General features: G+C 39.8%; 2 protein-coding genes across 2 annotated transcripts; both read right to left on the reverse strand.

Moving 5' to 3' along the window:
- Positions 1-292: 292 nt before the first annotated feature.
- LOC138197639 (heat shock protein beta-7-like) lies at positions 293-1,377 on the reverse strand. The gene is made up of 4 exons (XM_069148495.1): positions 1,299-1,377; positions 1,014-1,129; positions 438-563; positions 293-298 (listed from the first exon to the last, which is right to left on the reverse strand). The coding sequence occupies exons 1-4, from the start codon at positions 1,375-1,377 to the stop codon at positions 293-295; spliced, it is 327 nt and encodes a 108-aa protein (XP_069004596.1).
- Positions 1,378-2,833: 1,456 nt separating this feature from the next.
- On the reverse strand, positions 2,834-15,895 carry epha2a (eph receptor A2 a). Its single transcript, XM_069145055.1, has 17 exons — positions 15,774-15,895; positions 14,790-14,857; positions 12,602-13,238; positions 8,530-8,685; positions 8,087-8,419; positions 7,629-7,756; positions 7,308-7,485; positions 7,096-7,198; positions 6,772-6,824; positions 6,545-6,670; positions 6,267-6,452; positions 6,092-6,153; positions 5,488-5,697; positions 5,144-5,293; positions 4,773-4,966; positions 4,171-4,326; positions 2,834-3,680 (listed from the first exon to the last, which is right to left on the reverse strand). The coding sequence occupies exons 1-17, from the start codon at positions 15,847-15,849 to the stop codon at positions 3,572-3,574; spliced, it is 2,925 nt and encodes a 974-aa protein (XP_069001156.1). The 5' UTR covers positions 15,850-15,895; the 3' UTR covers positions 2,834-3,571.
- Positions 15,896-27,579: the final 11,684 nt, after the last annotated feature.

Genomic DNA, 27,579 nt, shown 5'->3' on the forward strand with positions numbered 1-27,579 from the left:
TCGATGGCAACTGTTACATTTATTCCAACAGTTATTTATAATTTCTTTGCTGTCTGTTGCTATTCGACCATAAATGTCACGTCACTCTAAGAGTGTCACAAAAAAAGTAAACCATTTTAAATAGTTGAAGTATAGATGTATACACGTGTATACGAGTTTAAGTGCACTGGAGTGAAACTTCTCATATTTCCGATAGTTCTTGAATGTTGCACGGTGAAACTTCACTTCGCGCCGCTGGAGTCGTTAAATTCCAGCGTTTCAAATTGGAGTCACCGCTGTTTAAATCCTGGGATTACATCTGGAGGAAACAGAAAAATAATGACATTTAAAAAAAAAAAAAAAAAAAAAAAAAAAAAAAAAAAGGGTTAATGTGTTTTAATTAAAATGTCAGACGCAGAGAGATCATTGGCTCTAAAATATCATTGACTGTAAAATACCCTGTGAGCTCTGACAGTCAGCATCCCGCCGCTCTGCAGGGACATGCTTAGAGATATGGGGTCTACATCTGCTGGCAGTTTGCATTGATGGGAGAATGTATTTGTGACTGTGCCATCTTCACCCAACTGCAGAAGAAAAACAAAGATTATGACAATATTAAAGAAGGTCGAGATTAAACCAGCAAAGGCTACATTTGACTGATTTCTTTTTTTCACACCAAAACCAGGGGTGGGAATTAATCTATAACTAGCAAGCAGAAGTTATTTATCAAAGTAGCTATAAAGTATAAAATACCATTTATTTCACTTCTCAATTTCCAAAATTCTTTGTGCTGCAAAAAAATTCAGGCTTTAGAAATTGAATTCAGTGCATAACTTGCAGATTATTGCTTTACTTTTATTAATTTAAATCCTGTCTGTTCAACAATTACTTTGCAGAATATGAAAATCAATACCTCTTTTAAAAACAAGCAAATATGGCTTCTCAGTTTAGAAGTCTAATAACTTAGTTCCATCATATTATTTCTGTGCAATCACAGATTACACTATTTACACTAGGCTTGCTGCATGCCTTACCTTCTCAGCATGGACCTCTATTAGGTTGTTGGAGGATGTGACAATGACATTCTCTGGAGAAAATTCACTCACATCCACTGTGAATTGGAAAATGTCTCCGATGACCTGGATCTTCCCTGTAGGATATGAGTGTCCTGAAACAGTTATTTACGGGTTGTAAAACCTGACGACTAAGCATTAGACATTTAAATCTCCAGATTTCCAAATGCTTACTGATTAGATTTCTCTTTAATCAGTGCTCTACATTAATAATTAAGTATCTATATTAATCTTTGTTTAGCTGACCTGTAAATTTGTGTTCTCTGCTGCTGTGCTGAAGTCGTGAGCCTGAATCTTCAGAGAATTTACTTGCTCCTTTCTCCATACAGGCTGAGGAAAAGGTTTTGCTGCTGTCTTGCTGATTGTATCCTCTGTAATCTTTAATTTCTCCCTCGTCTGCATTAAAATGTTCACCATATATGACTCTTTTATAGGCTACTGGGAAATTGTGGGTGCCAGTGGGCGTGATGTACTTTGGCCCCCCGAATGATTCAGCTGGACTGGAACATGACACGGATTGTAAGTATTTAATGTGTCAGAACTGTTGTTGCGCTGTTGCGAAGGGGTCCAACATTTTTAGCCGCACCCCGGACTTGGAGCATGTGAGTCTTTGTGTTTCTGTGTGAGAAAGGGTGCGGAGATGTTTTTGGGTGAAGGAATATGCTATAATTATCAGATGTCCCGTTGTGGGAGCTGTCAATCTCAAATGTAAGCCTATGAGATCGCAAGGTAACACACGGATACACCAAATATTTAATGTAATTGGACGAAAGTAAGGAGGATTTTTTTATTTTTTTTCACAAAAATGCCTGTACGAATGAATTTCCAGTGAAAAACATGCAGAGGGGCCGTTTAACACGGCTGAGTGGCGGTGGTATGATGGAGCACAGTTGTGTGTAGGTGTGACATTCTGCTCCACCTCGGCAAAGTCACAGATTCTGATCAACTCTGTTTGGATGACAGGCATCACCAAACACACTCTGTGAGGCCGAGCTGCTAATTGCAAAGCAAACTAAACTGCTAGATTAAAGCTGAGGTTTTGATTTTCACCCGTAAGAAAGTTCTTCATGTTCAGTCAGGTGATTTTAAATCTTAACAGTGTTGGGTGAGCGAAGATGGTATAAGTGAGCATCATAGAGGAGTTACCCGATAGCAGAGTGGATAGGGTGCAACCTACATGGGTGGAAATTATGTCAGCAGAGTCCACAGTTTCCAGACCTCATTTCCTGTCTGTCTGCACTGCGCTATCCGAATAAAGGCAAAAATACAAATAAGAACATAAAATAAATTTAAATAAAATTTAGTAATAGAGAAATAAGAAATACATTGATTATTCTCATTTCTGAAGACTTAGGGGTTAAATCTATAAAAAGTATGGTATCGGTTGTCATTTAGTTTAAATGTAGGCTAATCTGTGTTTTCAATCATGTTTACCATGTTTATCATTTTAGGGATTTTAATAATCTCAAAGTAAAGCTAAGGCTGATAGAAATTTTACTATTTTAAAGTTTAAGTAAAGTTTAAAGTTACTGCACCAAAGTTTTGGACAACTTTTTGACTTAAGTATAGCACTAGTTGAAAAGTGAGGCATAGTTCACAAAAATAAAAATGTCTGCATGATTCATCCAGCAGTCGTCGAGACATTTCACTTTAAACCACAAATGTCAGAAGAAAAGCTATTACCAAAATGTCTAAGATTCATTGTTATGATGACCAACTCATGGTAATCAACCCAATTGCTTGTTGAGATATTTCTGAAAAGAAAACAGGTAGACCGCTGCTGAGGAGGTGATCCAGTCACAAGGCAACACTGATTTTATTTAAACACAAAAATACACTGCCTGGCAAATACGCGATAGGTCAGTTATTTATTATGTAACAAATACACATAAATATTAAATAAATATTAAATAAAAATGGACAGTTGTATTAAGACATGATGTAAACAGACAAATTAAGAAAATGCATGGTGTGATGCAGACTAACTACAAAACATAAGAATGTGTGATTCTTCGCCCTGAGTGAAATAACGATTCCAAAATTTAAAAGCAAGTCTCATTGATCACAAAAAGCAAAACAAAATAAACAGATTTAAGGATCCAGACAAACTGGCAGGATAAAGTGAGTGCTTGGAAGAAGTCATTCTCAGTTATAGAGAGCCTTGAATATATCAGTCATTCAGTAAATACAAGGCCAAGCCTCTTCACACGGTCTCAAATATTTACATGTATTCATATTGTTTTATTTTTTACATCACATAACTTTATGTTTATGTTCAACATATAAAACATTTTTATATAAAGATAAATTATTCCTCTTTTCTTATTATAAAGTACAAATGTATTTTCAGTCTCAGTCTTTTCTGAGTGTCTTGAAGGGTTCTTTTCAATGGCTGTGCCTCATATACAGTATAGAAAACAACAACCCTGCAGCATAGCTCAGTTTCAGCCCCCACTTCAGTCCTCATGAGTGAAATGGCATGGTCGGTCAGTGCACTTTGATTTGGAGGAATGCTTAGATCACACTGAAAACACGCTGAGGGAGCTGGTCTCGTCTTTCAGGCCCAGGATGCTGTATGCTACCCTCTTCATGTGACCGGGCAACCGCACTCCGATGTTCCTGATGTCTCTGAAAGGAAAAGATAATTGACACCATTTCAGTACGCTGAACACAAAATGGACTGAAGTGTTTTAACTCATTTAAGTCTTGTAGCTAAATGATTAAAATAGCTTGATGTAATGACAGGTGGCTATTAATAGTTAAAAGTTGAAATCAATAGTTTAAAGTCATGAATAAACGGTTTGAATGGTTGAAATATCTCTTAAATGATAATCTAAAAACTGACCATTCAAAAATAATAAACACATTAATATTAAAAAATCAGTTCAAATGAACATATTTGGAATGTGACATGTCAATTAAGATCCACTGCTGCAGAAGTCAAGGCAGCAGGGAATGAGAGGAATGACATGTGGAGTATTCCCGCATTCACAAACTGGACAACAAATGTTCCAGCTGAGAACTCAATACTTTCTCTGTGTTACTACAAAATGTGGCCTGGTGCCGGATGAATCAGGGCAGCATGGCAGAGCTGCACCTGTGCCATGTGTGCACTTACTCATGCCTCAAAGCGAGCACCTGCTCCATGGTCGTTATCCCGGCGCGAGCGAAGCTTTCATTGTACTGGCTCATTTTGATGGATTCCAGCCACTCGGGCACCGACCTGAACATGGTGCCGTCACAGCCGCTGGTGCTGGGCAGGCGGATGGACACGCTGTAAAGGAAGAATGTGCATTTAGATTACTCGTCATTTACAGCTACGTTATGTACACCGAGTGCAGTTTCACTGTCAACACGCTGCAAATTGGATAGTTGTGAACTAGTCTCACCTACTTTTTAGCACACAAGGTTCATAAACACAAAATTGAAGTTGTGTATTTTCAAAGTCCTCCAGAGAATTTATGGAACAGGTAATATATCAATGGTAGTAAAAGTTTGACATTTTGGAAAGTTTCAAAACAACCCGCAGCCATTTTATGAAGGGTAACATGTAGGATTATTTCTTGGACAGGAACAGTTGGCAGCCAATCAGTGGTAACTTCAGGAAGTGAATGTTAATAACCAGGAAATAGTCCTGCACATAACCCACGGTCTTTTGTTTGAGTAAGCAAATTTCCCCCAAACTATTCCTATTTCCTTCAGTAAAAAGAAACTTCATACCGTGGGTCAAAGTCAGCAATGGTTTTCAAAGACTCGGGGCTCCGGAGAAGTTTGTCCAAAATGTTGACAATGTCTGAGAAGCGAGGTCGTTTGGAGCGGTCGTGCTGCCAACACTGAAGCATGAGCTGGTAGATAGCGGATGGGCAATCCATCGGGGCAGGAAGCCTGAAAGCCTCATTGATAGCCTTCATGACCTGAGGAAGAAACCAGGGCAGAGTTAAGGCAGTGTTTGAAGAGGATGGTGGGAAACTACACTCGCTATCACCACACACCGTGATCACTCTCAGCGGTAATATACATTAAGGTTTAACCTGCACAGGCCAAAACAATCAGTCATCTCAGACAGAGCAGTTGTGACAGATGAAGCATACCTCATGATTGCTCATGTCCCAGTAGGGCCGTTCTCCAAATGCCATGACTTCCCACATGACGATACCAAAGCTCCACACGTCGCTGGCTGAGGTGAATTTCCTGTATGCGATGGCCTCTGGGGCAGTCCAGCGGATGGGGATTTTACCTCCCTGACAGAGGAGAAACATTAGCAAAACATATTTAATGAACGGAGGGAGTGGAAACACAAGTTGCTGAAAGAACAACACTTTAAATTGGACACTTGAGAGTCTAAATCATGGCATTTGTTACTAGACAAAAAAAAAGCAAGGGTTGTTCTTTCTTACTGTGCTTTTAGGCTGTGAAACGTAGCTGTTAGACTTACTCTGGTTGTGTAGGTGCCCTCTGCATCGTCCTCTAGCACACGCGACAGGCCAAAATCAGACACTTTGCACTCCAGGTTGCTGTTGACCAAGACGTTTCTTGCCGCCAGGTCCCGGTGGACGTAGTTCATGTCAGAGAGGTATTTCATGCCAGCAGCTATTCCGCGCAGCATTCCAGCGAGCTGGTACGAAGGAAAATCTCCATCGCGACCCTAAAAGGAACAAAAATAAAGCCTTAACTCTGTATATTCCTCCAATAAAAAACAATGATAAAACAAAAAGTGGGTGATGGTGATAATAGGACATATACGAAAATTATCACAAAACAGGCAAACTTTCCTTTGTCTTTTATTGGATTTAACTGTATTAACATTGAAGTAAATTGGAGGCAGATGCTAGATAGTTTAGCTTAGCATGAAGACTTTAAACAGCCAGCCTTTTCTCCAGATTCCTTAGTCCTTAATCCAGTACAACAAAATCCAATTCATTTCAAGTTAAACCCACAAAAGGGTGCATGAGGTTTTTGTTTGCGCCTTTAACTGTGTTTTCCAAAACTACAAATACTAAGTAATAAAAGTCAAGTGACCTTCCAGTTCCTGTACTTACCCTCAGATATGTGTCGAGAGCTCCATTCTCCATGTATTCTGTCACTATCATGGCATGCTTGACTGAAAATGTAAAAAAAGAAAAAATTATACTTAATGACAGAAAAGTATGCAAGAAGTTTATAGAAATAAATTGTTAATGGCTGTTTAACTTTTGTCTGAGGTTATCGACTCACATTTGGTGACAACTCCTTCCAGGCGGATGATATTTGGGTGCGAGAACTGACCCATAATGCTGGCCTCACTCAAGAAGTCCTGCCTATGTTTCTCGGAGTAGCCCGGCTTCAGGGTCTTGATCGCCACGGTCACCTCCCCTTTCCCAGGAGTCTTCATCACGCCCCAAAACACTTCCCCGAACTCTCCTGGTTGTGCAGACGGACAGCAGGGCGAAAACGTTAGAAACTGCGCACTGAGGTTTTATTCAATGGAAGGTAAGTGATCTAAAAACACTCACCTACACCAATGACTTTTTGTTTGCTAACTGCACTGGGATCAATTTCTGTGACAAACTTCTGAATGGCAATGTTGGGGTCTTCATACATATGTGGGTCAACGTATGTCTTCAGAGGTTTGAGCTGATCTGAGGAGGAAATGACCAGAAGATTAGGCAAGTTAAAAACCTAATAAACAGTTTCAGCATCAAATGATACAGAATTATTATTGCATGTATAGTTTGCTAACCTGATGAAAAGTAAGGATCCTCAGGTCCTCCTCTGCCGCGAGTGCTCAGTCTCCTGAGAGAAAAACAGAACTAATCACTATAGGACTAAACTGAATACAGACTGGCTTTCTGTTAATTGCAGGGCAGCCATAGCAGGAAAAGGCGAAGGGTGTATTCAATAGTAGCACTGATTATTACTCATAAACTCTCTTTGAGCTGTCATTCTGGAGTATCCTTCATTTACTCGAGTTTGTGGCACATAATTACACAGTTTGCAGGTCTGTGGATAATATTTATCTGAATGACACGCGTTGACTGTAGATATGAAGCAGAGTGTTACTAACCGTTTGCGCAGCAGCAGGACAGCCACCACAACCACCAGAATGACTGCTACTCCTAATACAGATCCCAATACCATGGTGGAGTTGTTCTGGGTCCGAGACTCGGCTGAAAGAAAGACAAACATTTATCAACTCATCTGTCTGATATATGAGTGTATACAGAGAGTCATTTGAGAAACTGTTTTAGTTTCTGTGGATTTTAAAGCTGCTCGTACCTAACGGAGACGTATGAAACTCATGCTCCACGCTGTAGCTGCCAGGGCTGCCTTCGGGACTCAGCGCCTGGACCTTAAACATATAAGTAGTGTCTGGGGTGAGGTCATTGATCTGGACGGAGCTTTTCTCCAAAATTAGGACTGTGAAGGTGGTCACGTCACGCTCGCCATCGTCATCCTGCAAGAGAAAGTTTGAAAGTGAGCAAATTAGAGTCATATTTTTTTAAAACTAATATTAATCTCGATTAGAACTTGAACTGCACAGCGTCAGTTTTGGGAAAGGAAATTAAAAACAAAAGAGCCCAAAGCACTTCATCTTACTTTTCTGCGGTACATAAGCTCATAGCGGTGATTGATGTGGGCTGGAGGTCTGCGAGACAGAGTCCAGGACAGAGACAGACTGGTGGGGCCGCGTTCATCCAGATGGATCAACGTCACCTTGGGGGGATCTAACGGGCAGCAACAGACAGAAAGCAAAATAATGGTTAGTGACTATGTTCTATGTGATCATAGACTTTGGAAAGGACATTTGGAAATGAGAGCCTTTTGGATTCAGTGGGTCAGACTGAATTCCTCTCTCTGTAGTAAGTCTGTCTAGTGTACAACCCTTTAACTGATAGCTACAAATATAACAAGTAAAATAGTATTGTATATCATTTAACCATTCAGAAGTGGTTGTTACACAAACAGTAGTGGGGTCTGCGGCACCCCAAACAATGAGGAAGTGAAGACAATGGCCAAAAATACAAGGCCAAATCAAAACAAAAACAAAAACTCACCTGTGTAGTCCAGAGCAGTGGTGATAGTTGCAGTGGGCCTCCCGGTGCCAAACTGGGACACGCCGCTGTGAGCCTCCACAGTGAACGTGTAGTTGAGATGAGAATCCAGGTCGCTAACAACGACCGCGGCGTCCTGCAGGTCTGCAGGTCCCGTCTCAAATCGAATCTTCTCGCCGCAGGGAACGCACAAGGCCCCGTCGCAGTGCTCACACACCACACTGTAGGTGAGGTCACTACGGCCTCCGGTCACCAGCGGTGGGCTCCAGGACAGCTGCAGCCTGCCCTCCCCTGACAGGGTGGTGGAGGTTAGGTCACGAGGAGCACTGGGTGGTGCTTGGGGAGGAAGTGAATGACACAGAAAAGTTAGAGCAATTCTATAAACTGCCTCCAGTGAGTTGAAAGCGGATTGTGTCTGTAGAAATGATAGTAAGTGGAGTTCTTACCGGAGCAGGCTGATGTCGGAGGATCTGAAGGGGCGCGGAAGAAACCTTCCTCGCATTGACATTCAGTGGCACCGGCTGCAGGTGGCTTGGTGTTATCAGGACAAACGTGACATAACTCGCTCGATACAGATGGCTTGAAGTAGCCTGGTTTGCATGCTGCGTGAGAGAAAGAAGGTGTGTGTTGATTTAAGCGTGACATACAAAACACAAACACAGGAAGGAATGACTAATCAAAATGCAAACAATCGGGCCATCTCTGCGACAGCAGCCCCTTTCCACCCAACAGGAAGCATTTGTTGTGAGTAACCTATGATCACAGTCTTTGTATCCAGAGAAAGGGATTTTCCTGACGATCTGCCTTCACTAGCCTTTTTCGCCTGGAGGCCTAATCTCAGGTCACGCTGCCAGTGTCAGCCGGATAACAGCGGAGGATCACATCCATCAGGTGATCTAATCTGCCTTTCTTTCATGAACTCTTAGCTCATTTTCTCTGGCATACAGTATTTATGTTTTTGCCAAAGGAAATGGCACCTTGGACACTGGTGGAGTGTTATAATGGACATTTCAGCGCATAGATAAACATCCTTCCAGGGCATGAGAGGTTAATGAACATGCAGACAGGACAGGAATCCCAACACATTTGCTGCAACTCATTCTGAGGCTGCTGTTTCCTCCCTTTCTTCCTTCCTTCCTTCCTTCCTTCCGCTAACCCCGACACCAGACGCAAATTACAGCAAGCAAGCTTGCTGTACCAGTGGACAAGAGAATCAGAAAAACGGAAAAGCTGTAGACGAGAATGATTTTCTGTGTTTTTATGGAAACAGATGCACATATTTTCTGACTGGGGAAAGGCCTCTGAGCACAGTTTAAAAAAAACAACTTAAAAAGAATAGATCTTATGAAAGAGCTCCTCTCTGCTTTCATTCTGCCGTCTCCCTGGGGAGCTGCCTTTCATCTGGCCTCTGTGCTGGTGGCTGAGAAAAGAGGTCGAGTGAACCCTGGATTGAAGATGTGGTCGCGTTACTTCACCACGAAGGCAGAAGGACCTTTGCACCCCAAGTAATGCCGCGGTGGAGAAGGAGCAGGTTGAGTCTGAGTAGGAGGGATGAAGATGAATAGGTGGGGGATGGGGGTAAAGGTCTGGATCACCAACAGAAGTTCTCTCTGGGGAGTCACTTGGCGGCAGTGGGGTGTTGCTGAGGGGTTTTTTTCACACAAGAAAAGGGGGCCAGCCCATTTCATCTTGAGCCGGAGCAGCAGGACCTCTGTCACGTACCAAAGAAACTCCACCTCTATTCATCTATTGTCTCTGAGATTGGACAGAGCGGTGCTATAAATATGTTGCTTTACTCATTATACAGCTCGCAAATGGCGGCATGTGTGCAGTGCTAATATACAAACATCGTTAATGAAAACTTTGGCAACAAGGGATTCTCATCTCAGTATTTAACATAGATTTTAGCTTCAGACCTTAATTGTTAATCAACAAATGGTCAGATATCAAACTTCTGTCCCACTAACTTTTATTTTCAATTGTTGGTGGGAACTCTGCCTCTAATTGTCCTGCGCTCCCTTTGACTACAAGTGAAAAGGACTTATGTTCTGCACCGGTGCATCTGTTAATTGAATCTGTTTTTTGCTCTTTGTCGTCCCATTGTTCTAATGAGTGGGAACATGGATTAGGGAGCTTGTTGCATGTGTTAACAACCGGATGAAAGAGCAAAGGGAGGTAAAGCGGGGTATGTCATTGGCCAACAGCTGTCCTGTTGCTCTACTAATCCTCTTGACTAAATTACACTCCGCACCTAACTAAGCAGCCACGAAACTAACCTCCCTCATGCACCAACTGTCGACTCGCTCCCCACCCTTTGAATCCGACCGAGGACAACCTGCTTATTTGTGTCAGTCAGCATTCCTCCTCAACTTGCTTCACTTCCTTTTCCCACAACAGTTGGGCTCTTCAGAGGAATCCACATGCAGGCCATGAGCCTATGAGGATATCACTTTCTCCAGATAGCGTAAAAAACTTGAATGAGGCTGTGGGATTCTTAGTTGGCTGGAAGGAGCTACAACATATATATTTCATTTATGCAATAAAACATTTTCCTGCATCCAAATAATCAGGTTTTCTCTCAGCCACAGTTTTTCCCCTCATAAATATTTTCTGTCTTCTTCAGCCAACTTCCATTTCAGGTGCTCGGCTCAGAGTCCGCCTGCCATGAGGAACCTTGAAGTCTAAAACATTCCCCTGCCCTGACTTGCTCCTCGCCGTTCTCTCCTAATCTGCCTTCATTTTTACAACCCCGAGTACATAAATCATGCTTTGAAGTGCAGTGCTCATCTGTCAATGGGTGTGTTGGGCTAAAACTTTTCATTATCTGTTAATTGGCCGATTAATCAATTATTTGTTTGGTCTATATAATGTTGCAAAACGGTGAAAAGTGTGTCGCATTTTCCAAAAGCCTTAGCTGACATGTTTGTTTGACCAAAAGTCTGAAATAATAGAATATTTAGTTAGATAGATAAGAGTATTGTAAAACACAGAAAAGCTAGAACCAGGGGCCTTGCTATATTTTGGGGGCCAAATGTACTTAAACAACAAGTAATCAATCAAAAGATGAATTCTCCAATGATCATCTGATTCTTTTTAACGAGTAAGAATGATCTGCCAAGACTCCAAAGTGGAACCAAACTCTGCCAGTTAAGGTGACTCGGACCGTCAGGAGTCATAAACCCGCAGCCTGACTCAGTCTAACCCTGTGATAGGCGTGTCGACCCCATCCCTGTAATCTGCGGTTGCTGTCGCCTTGGCAACTTACCCAAAACAAATACTTGTGAGGAGAAGACACACCACTCAGGTAGTCATTCCGACACATTCACACGGCCCTTCCTTTAGTCAGTCAGTGCTGTAGGTGACGCGAGGATGAAAGAATTCCTTTCAGAAATCCCCGTAGCTTACTGTGCCCTTCCTCCCTCCTTCCTCTTTTCTCTGTGGTCTTTCTCCACCCACGTTTCCTCCAGACAGTTCAACACACCACACCCCAGCATGCCAAAAGACAGGACAATTTCCACACAAAAGGCCGCAGCTCGTACAGTGTGAAAGCCACAGATGCGTCTTTTGCACAGGTCTTTCTCCAGGGCAGTGCATACCACAAACTTTTTGCATTCTTTATCTTAGTTTTGGTCAAACTTTAGTTTTGTTCCCAAATTCCCCAGTTTTAAATGATATGTGGCTTTGTTTTGTTTAGTTGATATCAAAAACTACTTTACCCAAAACATACAAATGGTTTAAAAAGTCTCTTCAAAGAAAAGCCGTTTCCTTATTTCATATATACCAATACTATACAGCAAGTGCTCTGTAGCATTTTGTGTACAAGAAATATTCATGTGCTTTCTTATTATTAATTAACAATAACGCACATTAATTCCAAAGTTTCAACTCTTGCGGAGCTTTAAGTAGCTCCTAAATTTAAACTAAGCACTGACTTGTGGGACAAAGGTTTCCATCAACAACACATTTAAAAGCTTTTAGTACAATTTTGTCAGTTTTCCAGTGTAAACCCACCACAAATTCAAAGTCCACATAGGACATGGGACACAACTTCTTGCACTGTAAATTACCACAAAGCCATCGACCCATCCATAAAACAGCACTGTGCCCAGCCCCATTCCTGAGACCTGAGAGAACGGCAGTGCAAAGAATGTGCCAATGTCCAATAGGTAAAGACGTGATGAGGCATCAATGGGAGACTGTTCACATTTCCTCAGAGATTTGTATCTATCTAATCTGGAGAATTCTGCTGTTGGGTCAAAAATCGTAACAAAACAAACATGTTCAGACGTCTGTCTCTTCCTTTTTTTCCGGTCGCCTCGACCTGACATACAGACATACAGACAGACATACAGACATGCAGTGAATCTCCAAACAAACCAGACACAATTAACATTCCTGTGCGCTCATTCCTCACATGGTGACAATTTAGTGGTTAGAGGTGTTTCATTTGCTTCAACTCACAAATCAATACAAACCACGTCTCAGTTGAGTGCGTGGCGTGCTTCTGGCAGCGCTTACCTTGGCAGGAGTCTCTGGTGGTTTCGTAGCCTGCGAGACACTGGCACTGACCCACGGGAACCACCCATTTACCCTCAGCTGTGCAGTAGATGCGTGGGGTGGCCTCACTGACGGCATTCTCCACACAGGCTCCCTCCACCTCCTTGAGAGCATCTGCCACCGTCTCCGGGAATGCTGCCAAGCTCTGCACCGTGGATGGGCACGTCTTGTAGTACACTCTGACAGACAGCAGCGCCACACAGGCGCCCATGTCTTGAAAAGCCAGGTAGAAGCCCTTTCTGGACAGAGGCCCCACGGTCCTCGTCTCCGTGTTGACCTTCAGCACACGGCCCCGAGTGACCTCATCAGGAGCGATGGTGGCCACTTTGCGGAACTGCCCTTTACGAAAGTTGGTTCCCACGTCGGCGTCGGCCTCAGAGATGAAAAGGTTGAAGGTCTCTTTGCAGGCAACCGAAGCACCGTCAAAAGTGTTGCAGTCTCTCACAACAAACTGGAGCTCCACAGAGACAAGGGTCGTCCCCGGACGCCGCTGAATGAATGTTGTGCGTAGCCAGTTATCCTGTTCATTAGAGTCTATGCTGCAAACACTATAGGTGTAGAAAAGTGAGCCATTCACCACCGTCTGGACTACCTCCCACTGTAGAACACAAGGAGATGAAGAGAGAGCAGAGGGATCAGCTATAGGGCCAAAAGTCCCTGTTACCAAGATACAATAATGAAAGGAGAAAAGGCTTTTTTTTTTTTTTTCAGGAAATAAGTACGGGGTTCAGAGGCTTTGTACTTGCCAAGAACCAGTTTTATTGATGAGACACATCTTTCATGCTCAGTGAGACGCTCATAAAGAGCAGAAGTGAGCTTGAGCTTCTTTTTTTTTTTTCTTCCACAAATTAAGATCATTGGCCTGGACATGTGCTGCTGCACTCACGACGTGTGTGGTTTTCCACTGACACACACAAGGGTGCATGTGTAAGACATAAAGCCAGCAAACACTACTGTAGAGTACCAACTAACATTTATGGCAGTTAAATGAGCTTTATAGGCACAGCGCTGCTGAAGGCATGGCAGCAAAATTGGCAGCAATTAAGACTTTTTAAGAAGGGAAGTGATGACAAGTAAAAGATTAAAAGCCTTGATTTAACATTAAAATGTACCACCTCATATGTGAGCAGTTCAGGTGGTTTTCAGGGAATAAATTAATGCTTAAACTTACAGTACTTTAACAAAAGACAGGCAGCAAATATTCTGTAAATTTCCACTATCTAAAATAAAGTTAAATTTGTACCATTAAAACCAGAAAATCACTTTTATGGTGGTCACAGTTATTACATCCTCTATACTTTGGCAAAATTCAAAAGAAAACGTATTGCTAACCAGCTTCTACCGTCTACTGGAACTGGTTACACTTGATTTAGAAAGCAAACTGTGAAATATTCAAATGAATGTGCTCAGGCTAAGAAAACATCATGTAACTCCTTGGTGTACACATTTTTATATATTTTACAAGAGTAAATAAACTGCACTAGAACAAAGCACATTTTGGCAGACCAAAGGAAATCCTATCCTATTCGACGATCCTTAGATCTTTGGAAACAGTCACACAAGAAATGTAGCCCACACAGTTGAACTGGCCATGTTGCTTTTTTTAGATGGAAAGCCACTGAACTATAGATAGGGACAGAAGGGATAGTTCTGCACATATGGACAAGATTCTCTTTTTCATTTACTCGTGTATTCCCATCATACACATTGTCTTGTCCCCTGTTATCTCCAAATTAGAAAGGAGTCAACAGAAAGGGTGGAAAACATCTTCAAATTTAGTCTTATGGTTTAGTGACGGAGTGAAAACAATCTACTGTGATTGTGTAAAATGCCCTTTGGTACGGTAAATTTAAATGTAGTTTGAACCTTGACATTTTAATGTCATTCATAAGTTCTTTATTAAAGGGTGGCGTTAACACAAGACTGAGCTGAACCCTGCCAAACCTCATCGAGCTGCCAGTCATTCCATCTCTCCCAGAGAGCTTTTTTAGTGGACTGAATGAGCAGGACAGAGCCCTCCGTGACTGTCACTAAGCAGAATTCAAATTGAAATGGAAATGTTCTTATCTACTTGTTGTTCCACAGAAAAAGACGGTTTCGACTCATGAACCTGAAGCCTAAAAATGCCTGTTGAGGTATAAATACTCACTCCGTTCTCATGTGGCAACGTTAACCACCCCAACTCTGATCCTGAAGTTCTCATATCCAGCAATACTTCTGTAAGGACGAACAGGGAAAAAAAAAAAAAAAAAAAAAAAAAAAAAAAAACATAGTTACAAAAAGCACAGAAGCATCAAAGAAAATAGTTTGACCAAACATAATAAACATTTAACCTTTAAAGAAAGTAATTATAAAAATGTTACAGCCCAGCGAACTAATTTTACAGACTTAATTCTACAGTGGAAAAGACAATAAATTATATAAAAACATCACACACACTGAGCTATCAAATGAGTATAAATTACTTTGATTTGATTGTTCACTACATTTTTTTTTTTTGTTGCCCCGAACCCCCGGGGCCAGCAGCTTTACGAGGGGGCACATGCCATGCTTTGACGTTTTAATCAAGCATGTCTGTCTGATTCAGGACTTGGTTGACCGTGTCCTCCAGGTCCAGAATACAGGACTAATAATGTCTGAGAAAGGCGTGGGCAGTTCAATTACCATGACGAGAGAAATACATGAATGTGCTCCACAATGAAACAAAAACTCTTGTTAAAGCATCGAACAGGTGCCCCTTAGCTCCGAGGTGGGCCAGTGCGAGTGTTAGTAACACGTAATACATTTTTATAATGATTTATGTGTAGCGGGGAAAAAAAAAGAAGTTATAATCCGATGAATATGAATATATGAATACATTTTAAATAAATGTGCTTTTCAGAGCAAGATAAATAGTAAATGGATTTCAAATATACCGAACTAAATTACCCTTTAAGTACTTACTGAAAAACAAAGAGGAATTGCTAAATGAGAAATTTGACAATGACAGACATTTTGAAAGCTGAGGTAAAACTTAAGGCTGCCTATGAAATTCCATCCTCCTGACTCATGAGGTGCAGTAAAACTGGACTACACTTTATATAGCAAGATTTTTTTTTTTTTTTACACAACGTATTTTCAGTAGGTTACTTACGTTCTTTCGACTGGAGGCTTATAAATACTTGGTTAATAAATAAAAACAGGAATACGTTGACTCCACGCAGCTCCATGATGCCACGCAACTTTTAAAAAGTCGTGTTCGAGTTTCCCAAAAGTCTCTCGTTCCTCCGTCTGTCCCAAAGTACTCTACTCTACCGGCTGAGTGAGCATGAGCCCGCAGCCCATTGAGAAACAGGTGGCGTCATCGCCCCGCCCCGGGTCCTTCGGAATGCGGAAAACCTCCAAATACGGTATCCGGAAGGCGGGGCCAGGCATCTGACGCGCACCTGTTTCATTGAGAAGTGTGTAGGAACCTTCAATGTTGGATTAATTAATGAATACATATGAAATCAAGCTTTTCCGAAACACACAGACACGTAGTTATCAAAGCGTTGTAAGAAAAATAAAATATCACAATTTAAACATACAGTCAAAACAATAATACCTTAAGATTATACTATAATATTTGTTCTCATTATCATGCTTTTATAAATCACAACCCCAATGCATTTTTCCTAGTGGTCTCTCCTTGTTTAATGGAGGGCTCAATTATTCTCCAATTTGACATATAGGGCAATACCATTTTTTTATACCTTTAGTTTGGCATTTTTGTATTTATTTCATTGTTTCATGTTTTAACTTATATTTTATGCATTTTTTTTCATACTTTTACAGTAAAGGTTATGATAAAGACTCTTACATTACACTTCCATCACTGAGCCATTCAAAAGAGCAATAATAATGTTGCATTTAGTCAAAAGTAATTACATTTTAACTACTTTAAGTACTTTTGGGTAGTTTATTCAGTTAAAATTGTGAAATATTTTAATCAACAAATTAATAGTGCTATTGCCTCTGGAATGTTGTAGAAACAAAGTCCAAAATAACACACAAAAAAAAAAAATGGAAATACTAAATACTAATTAATTACAAGTGCTACAAAACCTTACCTTCGACAGTACTTCAGTAAATGTATTTAATTAGATTCCACACCTGGTAGCAAATAATACCACGTAATTAAGAAACACTGGGCGAAAAAAGATATTCATCAATATGGTGCTTACATGTGGCATGGGCATTCAAGTGGTGCAGCAAGTTATATGTGAACAGTGGATTCTAGTTCTTCTCTTGGTACACTTGCACTTGGCTTTAAACACATCTTGGATGTTTATTTGGTCCTGGAATTTTAAGTTGTGGTTGTAAATGTTTTAAACAACATGTGCCATTAATACAGTACAAATATATTTCAGCTGTGGTGACATTTCAAAAGTGTGTTAAGTTGGACTATCATTTGACCATCTTCCCAAGTAATTGCCTGAATCCTTCACGTCTAGTCCAGGGCTTGTCTTTCCCACGACTGGTAAAGGAGGGGTCAAGTGGGGGGGGTGGTCTGGTATGAATATATGACTACTAATGAGACAGTCCTCATAAAGAACCTTAGAATTTGGGTATGAATATGTGACCACAAAGAAGATCTGACAATAGCATCACCTAGCAACTCTTATCTGGAGGAATTTCAGAGTCAAGTCTCCGTGAGGCAGCGTGCACTTGGAAAGAAGAGCTCCTCAGACTAAGAGCGAAACACAGCCGTCATCTTGACAAAGACCCCCCCAAAAAAATCAACTGAAGAGTCAGACATTGTCTTGTCCAACGTTACCATACACGGACATTAATCATACAACAGGCGGAATGAGAGATGGTGGTGAAAGAAATAGATTAACAAGTTAAGTGTGGGTTGAATTATGACTTTCTGACCTTCAAATCACAATCACTTCAATTGCTTACTAAATGTAATTGTAGTTTAACCCGCTGAGTTTTATTCTAACAGGCCATTTTCGCCCATTAGGAAAAGAAGCAAACAGACACCTTCTTTATTAAATTATGTACTACTATTGACGATTAACTTTGCATGCATGCCTATGAGGAGATTTGATTTTCATGTATATTTTGAATATCATTTTATTGTGTTCAGGTAGCACTTCTCTGGAAATGGTTTTAGAGGTTACATTTTTTTTAAAGTCTGTGATACAAAAAAAAAAAAAAATCTATATTTAAATTTTCTTTCTATCTACGGTCAGTTTTAGTTTCCACAAATATTTTGTTCATAATCTGTTCTTTTGAGAAACCAAATTTTAGTTTAGTGTCTCTCCTGAGGAAAAGGTGTGATCTGTTTTTAACTCTCACAAAGACCTGAAACCATGCTTTACATTCCACAATATCTGTCACTTTCAAATTACCTAACTTCCAAGGAAACTTCCAAATTGAGCACTCAAGCAGCACTTTCCCTCCACTCCCTCTCGGTTTGGATACACACTGAGGTACACTGCGGTGTTATTTTCGAGTGTGTTAATGCTCAGACCCTGAGAAGTGATTTCTGTTGTCATCCAGTTCTCCAAGGTGTCAAAGGTTAACACCCTCTCTAACACACAAGTATGCAAATGCTTTCATTACAATACAAGCCTCTTTTTATTCACCGAACAGAGCATGTGTCCTGCTGGAGTGTGGATTGCCGCCTCAGATCGCTCAACCCTCCTGCTGCTCAAACACCCCCTCCTCCCCTCAGGTCCCGGGCTTCTGAGGGTGATGACAACACAAAAGTCCTTCACACTGGGGGCTGGGCTTGCATTTTGTGGGTCAGTGAACAATGGCCGAAGCAACAACCCCATGTCATTCAGACCAGGCTCCCCTCACCCCCCCCCCCCCCCCCCCCATCCACTTTCCTTGCACTTCTTGGTATCAGCAAACAGAGGTGGAGCACTATTGAAAGCACTGAGGAGTTTTTGTGTACTGTCAACATAAAATCCACCTACTGTTTCCCTCAGCTCAGTCTCAGTGAGGGCCCCCAAAACCCTTGTTAAGAAATGATGGATTCACATGTTAGTGCATACATTTTAATGCCTATCACCTAACCATCAGTGGTGCAAGAAGTACTCTAGATATTTACTGAAGTAAATTAGTATTACCACACCATAAATACACTACAATAAGTAAGAGTACAGAAGTATTAGCAAGCAAATATACCAAGTAAATAAAAGTAGTGATACAGACTAGCCTCTGTTAGTGTCTCTGTGTTGTATTTCATTGATGAATTTAAAAGTAATCAGTACTTTAATGCTGTAGTTGGTAATGTGGAGCTAATTTTGACCCCTTTTGTATACTGTGGTATAGTTATATCTATAACAATGTATCACAATATTATCTACTGTGTATGTTAAATTTTACCTTGAAAAGGATTTAGTAACTCTTTTTGCTAAATAAATAGTATCACAATTTGATGCATTTTTAATGAAGCCTTAACAAATAGTTTTGGTTGGCAATAGTTTACTCAGACATTTTTGTTAGAGATTTTAAAATGTTCTTTCAGAGAGACAGGAAAGAGGCTGATAATCGTATTGGATCTAAATCAGGGGAAAATCAGTTGTGTTTCAGGGGTGTGTATCCACAATATGAAAGATTTTTTATCTATAGATAAGCCTGTTAGTCTTGAAAGGTTTTTATAAGCCTAAAAGGCAGGATTTTTTCACCTCCAAATATAATCTAACTTATCTGATAACAGAAAAATCACACAAAGCATGAGCTGTATTTTACAGCACTGGCAGAAACTGAAACAAAATCATGCGCTGACAAAAATGGGAGATGACTCGGCAACAACAGGAACATTGTTCAGTTCACTGTTTTAGGTGTATAAACACAACTGAGCACTACATGAGAAAGAAGTAGGATTTCAACAGAACCTAATAAAAACCACAAGACCCCAATAATAACACTATGAAACAGTCCCAAACCAACATCCTTTCATCTACCCCACGAACAATGAATGGATGTTGTAGAAGCTTCTTTATTCTACACTCTCTGTTGTCTTTGCTGAAAAGCCTGTGCATTTTTTTGTCCTCTATATCCTCAGTCATTTCCTTTTAAAAGCTCCACATGCCACCTCTGGAAACTCTATCTCTCTTAGCTGGAATTTGGGGCGGGTGTCTGATGTCTATGTGGGCTATGTTATGTTATACGGCGTACCACTAGGAAACAAAAGAAAGAACACGTTCTGACAAGTTCTGTATCATGAACAGGAGAGATGTAAGCATGCGGTTAAAAACTCAGAGCATTACTCATATTATAGACGGGTTAAGTCTGTTTGTGACTTTGCTCTGATCAGTCATCGCTGCCTGCATCGGTGCTGACCTCATGCATCAAAGAGCAGCTGCAGGAGAAAAAAATGAACACAGAGGGAAGACATAGTTTAGTCAGAATACAAATAAAGATCATTGACAAGATTGTCCCACCTTTGAAATATAAAACCACCACTTATTACCTTTTCCTTTAAAGTACCATATCAAATAACAAGCCATTACCGACTCTAAAATTACAGAGGAAGAACAAGTCATTTAAAACAGAGCTTTTGTTCACTGCTCAGTATTATGTTCTCTTATTAGTATGAAACAGGTTGTATATTCAAATTTATCCCAGACCGAGGTCACTATAATCCTCCTCGGCTGGCAAGTAAGCATGGGGGGGCAAAGTGAAATCTCCTTCAGTAAAGACCCGTGTTAAATGTAATGGGTGTTGGCAAAGGAGACCAATAAAAATGACAGCACACATTCATATGCATTTGTTTGTGTACTCAGCTTGACAAAGTCTGCCTCGGAGGCTTCAACAAAGGGGAGGAAGGAAGCCAAGGGGTTGTGGAGAATGCCCGGGGGGGGGGGAGTGTTACAACACACACACACACACACACACACACGCGCGCAGTGGCCCTCTGGCTTGTGTCCTGTGGTCTCTCAAGTTTTAGCAGTGACAGCTGGGTTAGCACGCTCTGCATGGGCTCATTCTCTCTTTAGCAACTAAACCCTCCCCTACCTTCCACACACACTCCGTCTGTGTCACACACAAACACAGGATGCGCCATCCTGTTTACTGTTTCCATTTCACAGTGGCCAGCCAACTTGGGAGGGCCATACAGTGTGATCACAGGCATTACAGCTGTTTGTTAGGTAGTGTGGATGGTGTTTATGTGCCTCCTTTAATTGTATGTGTTCTAATTATCATTTATCCGTTCAGACCACTGCTTAATGTCCAATTTAAGACTTCTGACCCATGCTAGCATAAAAGTTTAGATTTAAAATGCATTGATGTTGTTGGAAGCAGCGGCAGATGAAGACTGAGTGACATGATTGAAAGCTCCAAAACAGTCAACAAAGGACCCTGTGGTGATATTGTTTTCTAAGAGGTTGTGCTGCTCAACACTTATACTTCAACTGGAAATATGTAAACCTAAACAATACAGATCAAATCTTCCCGATGGCGTAAAATAGAAGATTTTAAGTCTAATATATAAGTAGTTAAGTAGCTGCTACCTTACATGTTTTGTGTTACATGGGACTTCCGAGTCGAGGGCGATGTAACGACCACATCTGCTCAGAAGAATAAAAGGGAGGACCAGAGAGAACGGCTGGCAGTGTGGTCCACAACAATCTCGTCATTTGGCCAAAAGGAAGGACACCTGCTTTGTTTGAGGTAGGCCTGGATTCAGAGGGTGATGACGTGAGACAGCTGAACAATGCAGGACACACAGTAGCTAATGTTTATCCACTTTAAGTCAACAGTTTGTATTGTTCTGATTTTGTATCCCTGTTTTCAAATGTGCAGATACTTTTGACATCATGGAGGGTGGCTGGTATTTTTCAGCCTAAGAAGAAGTAATTAGTGCTGTTGGCATTTATCCATGATGGTACGAGGAGATTTAGGCTGTGATGGCCCAAGGTGAAAGCAGCTATACCATTCAGAGACCAGCAGGGGTCCCTCTTGGTATGAAAATACACTCCAAATTACAGATGCCATCAAGCCACAGGCAACAGTCAAGTCAAGTACTCACTAATGAAAACCTCAGAGAAGTTATGAATTAATAACGTTCATCTCTGGTCCCTGAAACAGGGATTCTTTATATGAAAAAATTAACCTTTTATGCAATTAACATTAAAGCTGTTCTGTTCCACCTCCTTTTATGATGTTTACTAATCTATCCTTAGTGTCAACATCAAGTCCCAAAAAGGTTTTTCTCATTGAGTGCAAAAACATTAATGATTTTTGCTTTCCTGTAATTTCTTGATTTCTTAATTTATTCGTTTCCCCCCCCCCTTGAAATAGTCTTTCAAACGTTGCTAACAAGAACATAGTATATCAGAGACTCAGAGACTACTTCATACTGTTTCGGCCCATTATTTTGAACCCCACAAAAGCAGAGTCTGACTATTCTATCAGTCAGCATTTCAACCACACACACACAATACTGACCTCAATAAAAAAAAAATTAAATAAGGAATCAGTCTTTCAGAAATCAATTTTCTTATTTGGGACAATGTTTTTTTTATTTAGCAATAATGATGTAGTATTAATGTGCAATTCAGAAAATAAACCCTTAAAAGACTGGATCCCATTATTTATCTGAAAAATCTGCTGTTAACAACTCATAAACATGAAATGGGACCCCGACTACACACTGCTTTTTATAAAACGTCAGAAGACAAAAAGGTTGGAAACCACTGGCTTAATCTTTAACAATATGTTGCATTGTTAAAGCTTGTTGTATTATCCATTATCTTCATCTTAAAAACTAAAGCCGTCAAATAAATGCAGTCGAATATTTCCCTCCAAAATGTAGTTGTGGAGTAAAACAGTAGCATCCAATGGAAATTCTCAAGTAAAGTACAAATACCTCAAAATTATAGCCTGCTTAAGTAGGCTTGCAATTGTCAACATGAGTAAATTCACACTTCTCACCACTTATACAAAACAAACGTTGACATAATAGGCTGCATTAATATTTTTAATCACGATTTAGTACGGGGGAATTCACCCGACATCTCACTTCAGTTGAGGTGGTTCTGACCTTGAATTGGTCTGGACCTGAACAAAGGTGACCCAGTGCTCATGACTATGGATGGACCTCTGATCACTTGTTTTAAAATATGAAGGTCTCTCACATTAGTGTTGCTGAAGCTTCTATGGAAACATTTTTAATGCACCTTTTCACATCTAGGGACCGTATATATATGTTGTGAAACTGTACAATTGAAAGCGATGGTGCGGCAGCTGAGTCTTTAAAAGCAAATCTAAACATCCTGCGCTCACGTGACTGGTTCAGGAAGCATACTTTGGCCACCACGGGGCAGGTTGGTATCGAGTTAAGTTTCTACCGTAGTCTGCCAGTTTGTCTTTTACATGTGTATCTTTGAAGTTTGATCGCTTGTGTTGTTATCTGATGACGGTACAACAGCAGATGTGACAAAAGTGTTGCAGAGCAATGTGTGCTGGTAGCGGAAGTGAAGTTTGACAGCTAGCAGGTGGACTCGCGGGATGAACGTGTTGCCCACCTTTCATCTGCCGGTGTGTGTTTTTGTGTTTTTATACCCACGCAAACGACTGCGTGGACGCTGCTTTCCTGTGGTATATCAATAACAGCTCGTCAGTCAGTTCGCTCGTTTTGTTGGGATCAAATCCTCCGTGTGCGTACGGTCGGTTTAGTCTGGCTCCAGCTAACGCGTTGTCAGCTATATTTACTCTTTGTAGTAGTTGTTGTCCTTTGTGTAACCATTTTTAAAAGACTCCGACTGACAAACAAAACGCCACTTATATTTTAGTGTGAGCCAGAATCGAGCCGACTACAGTGACAGGAAGACACATTTACAGAATCCAGTGCAACATGTGTGTATGGAAGCCTACATGGGACATTATTAAAATAATAATGCAGACTTGAAAATGTAATTCCATAACAGCGTGATAATTTCCCACATGCACGTGTGTTATCGGAATAAAAGTTAAAATGAGAATGCAATAGTCCAATTTTAGATTTACATTTAATTGTCAGTCATACTTAGCTGTAAAGTGGACAGAATTAAAATGTTAATTCCCATTTGATATGCAAGTCACATTTAAAATTGAAATGAGAATATCTGACACTTTGAAAATAAAAAAAATAAAAAACAGTCAGAAGAGAGGATTGTTGATTTCAATGCACATTAAAGACAGACACAAAACAGAATCTTCTTCGCTGCCAATCAAGTCAGTGCTCAGAGCATATCAGCCGGACAGGAAGTCAGACAGAGAAAGGCATAAAAATGCTGAAAAAGTGTAAAATGCAGTGACTTTAATTCAAATTAGAAAACAATTATATATTCCATATAAGCAATATTTTATTCTCAATAAAAATTAAATGGCAATTTTCTAACAGTCTGAAAATGAAAAATATAAATCATGAATGGACATTGCCTTTTTAGAGACTTAAACTGCTGTAAAGTGGACAATATTGAAATGCAATAAGTAAAACAGCATTCCCAGTCTCACTTGGGGTATGTGAAAATGACAATGCAAGTTAGATAAGATTATTTTTATTAAAATAATTCTTACATATGTGGGGAATTATAGTGCTGTTGTGGAATTACATTTTTCTTTTTAATATTAAATGATCATTTTAATACAGCTCCCTACCTCCCCATAATAGCACAGAAAGATATGTAAAGTAACAGGAACGGCAACTTTTTTCCACCTTAACTTAAGTCTCTGTGCTTAAAAAAAAATACCTGGAGCTGAACAGATAGAACAACTGAACTACTCAAGTCTTAGTACTAGTGAGGACATTTTTATTGATGATCCATAAGCTTTAGTATTTGCTGTATATAATAAAAGTAATATAGAATAGATAGACAATATAGAGCTTTTGGTGTTGGGGAAGGTGTTATTTAAATGTTGGCTGCATTTGTTTACGGTCACCATTTTTATCCACTTGTTTAACTGGACCTCGAAGCCAAGAGCTTAAACTGGATCATGGCTTGATTTGTATTAAAGTGTAGTAGTGGACAATTACGTTGCAATGATTAGTTGATCGACAGATAATTATTCGCCAACTATTATGATGTTAGATTATCAGAATCGAGGGATTTTTAAAAATGGAAAAAATACAAAACTTCTCTGATTCCAGCTTCTTAAATGTAAATATTTTCTGGTTCCTTTAGTCCTCCATGATTATTATTTAACATTTTTGTTCATGGACTGTTGATTGGGACAAAAGACATTTTAGGCTGCATCTTGGGGCTTTGGGAAACACTTTCTGACATCTTTTCACCATCTTCTGACATTTTAAAGACCAAACAGCCAATTGATTGATCAGGAAAATAATGAACAGATTAATTAATAATGAAAATAATTGTTAGTTGCAGCCTCAATGGACAAGATGTCAGGGAAACTGACTTCCAATTGAAGTTGTAATTGAACTATAGGTAACATATTTTTGGCCGTTTCTGAACTTTTTCCAGTCCTCAATCGGTGTCTTTTGGATGCCTTTATTGTTGTCAACATGAGTCACAAGGACAATATTGCACATCTTTGGACTTTATAAAGTTGATGCAGTTGGCCTGGCCTGGTTAATTTACACATCAAGTTGAGATTTAGGTCTGGGCATTATATCAATTTTATATCTATATCGTGATATAGGACTATGTTACAATTTTGGATATCATCGTGATATGGTATAGCCTAAGTGTTGTCTGTCCCTGGTTTTAAAGGTTGCATTACAGTGAAGTGATGTCATTTTCTGAACTTGCCAGATTATTCTAGCTGTTTTATTATTTGATTTTACCCACTTGATATTTTGTTAGATAATTTATCAAAGAAGTCATTGCATAAATATTCAGTGAAAACAACAATAGTCATACCCACTAGTATTGCCCAGCTCTATTGAGGATGGTAAAACAAGTTCCAAATCCAACATATTGTCATGATTATTATCAAGAAAATGAATGGCATGTGTAAATTACATTCACAGTGTGTCGGTCCCATTTTCCTAATTTAAAGAAAGGACCGATGAAGCCAATGTTGTTACTGATATTCGAAAATAAAAAAAATCTGATCGATATATCTACCAAAATGGGGTTATCAGACAAATGTGACAAAGATATGTAATGGAAGAGTTTAATGAAAACGTTATTGCCCAAAATGACATCAATGCACTGAAACAGTGAACTTCACTAGGAATATAATAATTATAAATAACTATGAATTTAAAAAGAACAAAAAGTGAAATTGAAACATTCATACATTTTATTATTCTTCACTATATTCTGTAAAAAAAAAAAAAAAAAAAAAAAAAAAAAATTATTTTTATTTTTTTTTATTTTTTTTATATGTAACACTGTGTACGCAGATATCAACATATCTGTCATAGACCAACATCAGCTGAAAACACAGCCAACCGATAAATTAGTCAGGCTCCAACTTTAACAGACATTTTCATTTAAAACCCAAATAGTGCTTGTGTTGGGTTGATATCGGACAGAATTAATATACCAGGGGGCATTTTCAATGAAAGTCCTGCACTTTGAACTGAAGGTTAATGATTTGGTTATTAGTCACAATGTAAGAGAGTTGAATGGGCTCATTAGTTTCATAAAGTCACGAGTGAACAGTTCAAACGTCTCTGCAGTGCTGTATGAACATTTGGCTATGACAGATTTTGCCACAAAAGCTCCATCAGCTACATGACAAAATATCTCTTCAGTCCTTTAACCGGTCATGAATTTCATTGTACGTGTGGGCGATGTTCTCTGGTTAAAGAAGTCTTGCTTGAGACCTGTAATCAGTGCTGGATGCTAAGAAGTTCCTCAGAATAAAAGTCAGTGTTTGTGTGGGAAGGTCGGTGGAGAGTGATGTGACGACTCTTTGTGCTCAGAAAAACAGAGGGAGCCTTCTTTGTTTTTTCTTACCATTTATGGATAATTTAATGGATAGACAAATCGATTTGGAGCGTAAATGTGGTGCAAAGGAATATTTTCTATGCCGTCATAAAATGAAAGCAGCTTGTGACTGAGGAGGAATGAAGTGTTGAGAATGGAGGTCAGAGCTGAAGAGGAAAAATATCAAAACCTAAATGAGAAGATTGTAGTTTAATGACTCTACTCATTCCTGCAGGGAATTAGCAGTAAAAGTAAACTGACAGTAAATGAATGGCCACAGAACCAGGATAAGAAAAGTACAAGCAATATGCTGTCCTGAAAGTGTAAGAAACAAAATAAAGCAGTTGGTAAACTGTGTTTTCCAGCTGTCCTGTCTACGTTCAAGGATGTTGTTCGACTTTAACATCTTTACTTAAGGTGCATAGAGGTGACTGACTGCAGTAATCCTTAACCAAGTAAATCATAATATGATTCAGCTGTTGTTGAAGCAGTCGGCATTCATGAGGTGGCCTTTGCTGTTTGCACTGCTACTGTGTAAACATAAGTGTGAGCTGCTGGGATTCCAGATGTTGCGCCAGTCATAAAATCAGCTTCACTCTGTGGGTGTTCTGTTCTCCATGTGCAATGCTCAGTCTCTCTTGAGAGAGGGGAAAATAAGGGGAAAATAAATGTACTCTGTCATTAATCAGGTTTATAACATCTAGGGCCATCACTTTGTAGTGCCATTACTGCTGCAAAATTCAGCAGCACATGTCCCCTAACACAAACTTAGATTTGCACTTCAAGGTTTGAAGAGATTTTTATTCTGCCTATTATAAGTTTTTTTAGAGGGTGGGATCCCGCCTCTGCCATGAAAAAAAAATATGTGAAAAGTTGTTGGCAGAATAAACAATCTAAAAATGTGGTTTATTGTAGGCGTTTTATATACCAGGGGCCGTGACAAATGAAAAGACATGGAAATGCGAAATACTCGGGCACAGATATTTTGCATCAAAAATATATATATATATATTTATATATATATTTATATATATAAAATATATATATAAAATATAGCTGTAGCAATGTGAATTTACG

Source organism: Embiotoca jacksoni, unplaced genomic scaffold (assembly GCF_022577435.1).
Source record: "Embiotoca jacksoni isolate LCO1_2020_lvr unplaced genomic scaffold, fEmbJac1.0.p SCAF_1, whole genome shotgun sequence".
Taxonomy (NCBI): Eukaryota; Metazoa; Chordata; class Actinopteri; family Embiotocidae; genus Embiotoca; species Embiotoca jacksoni.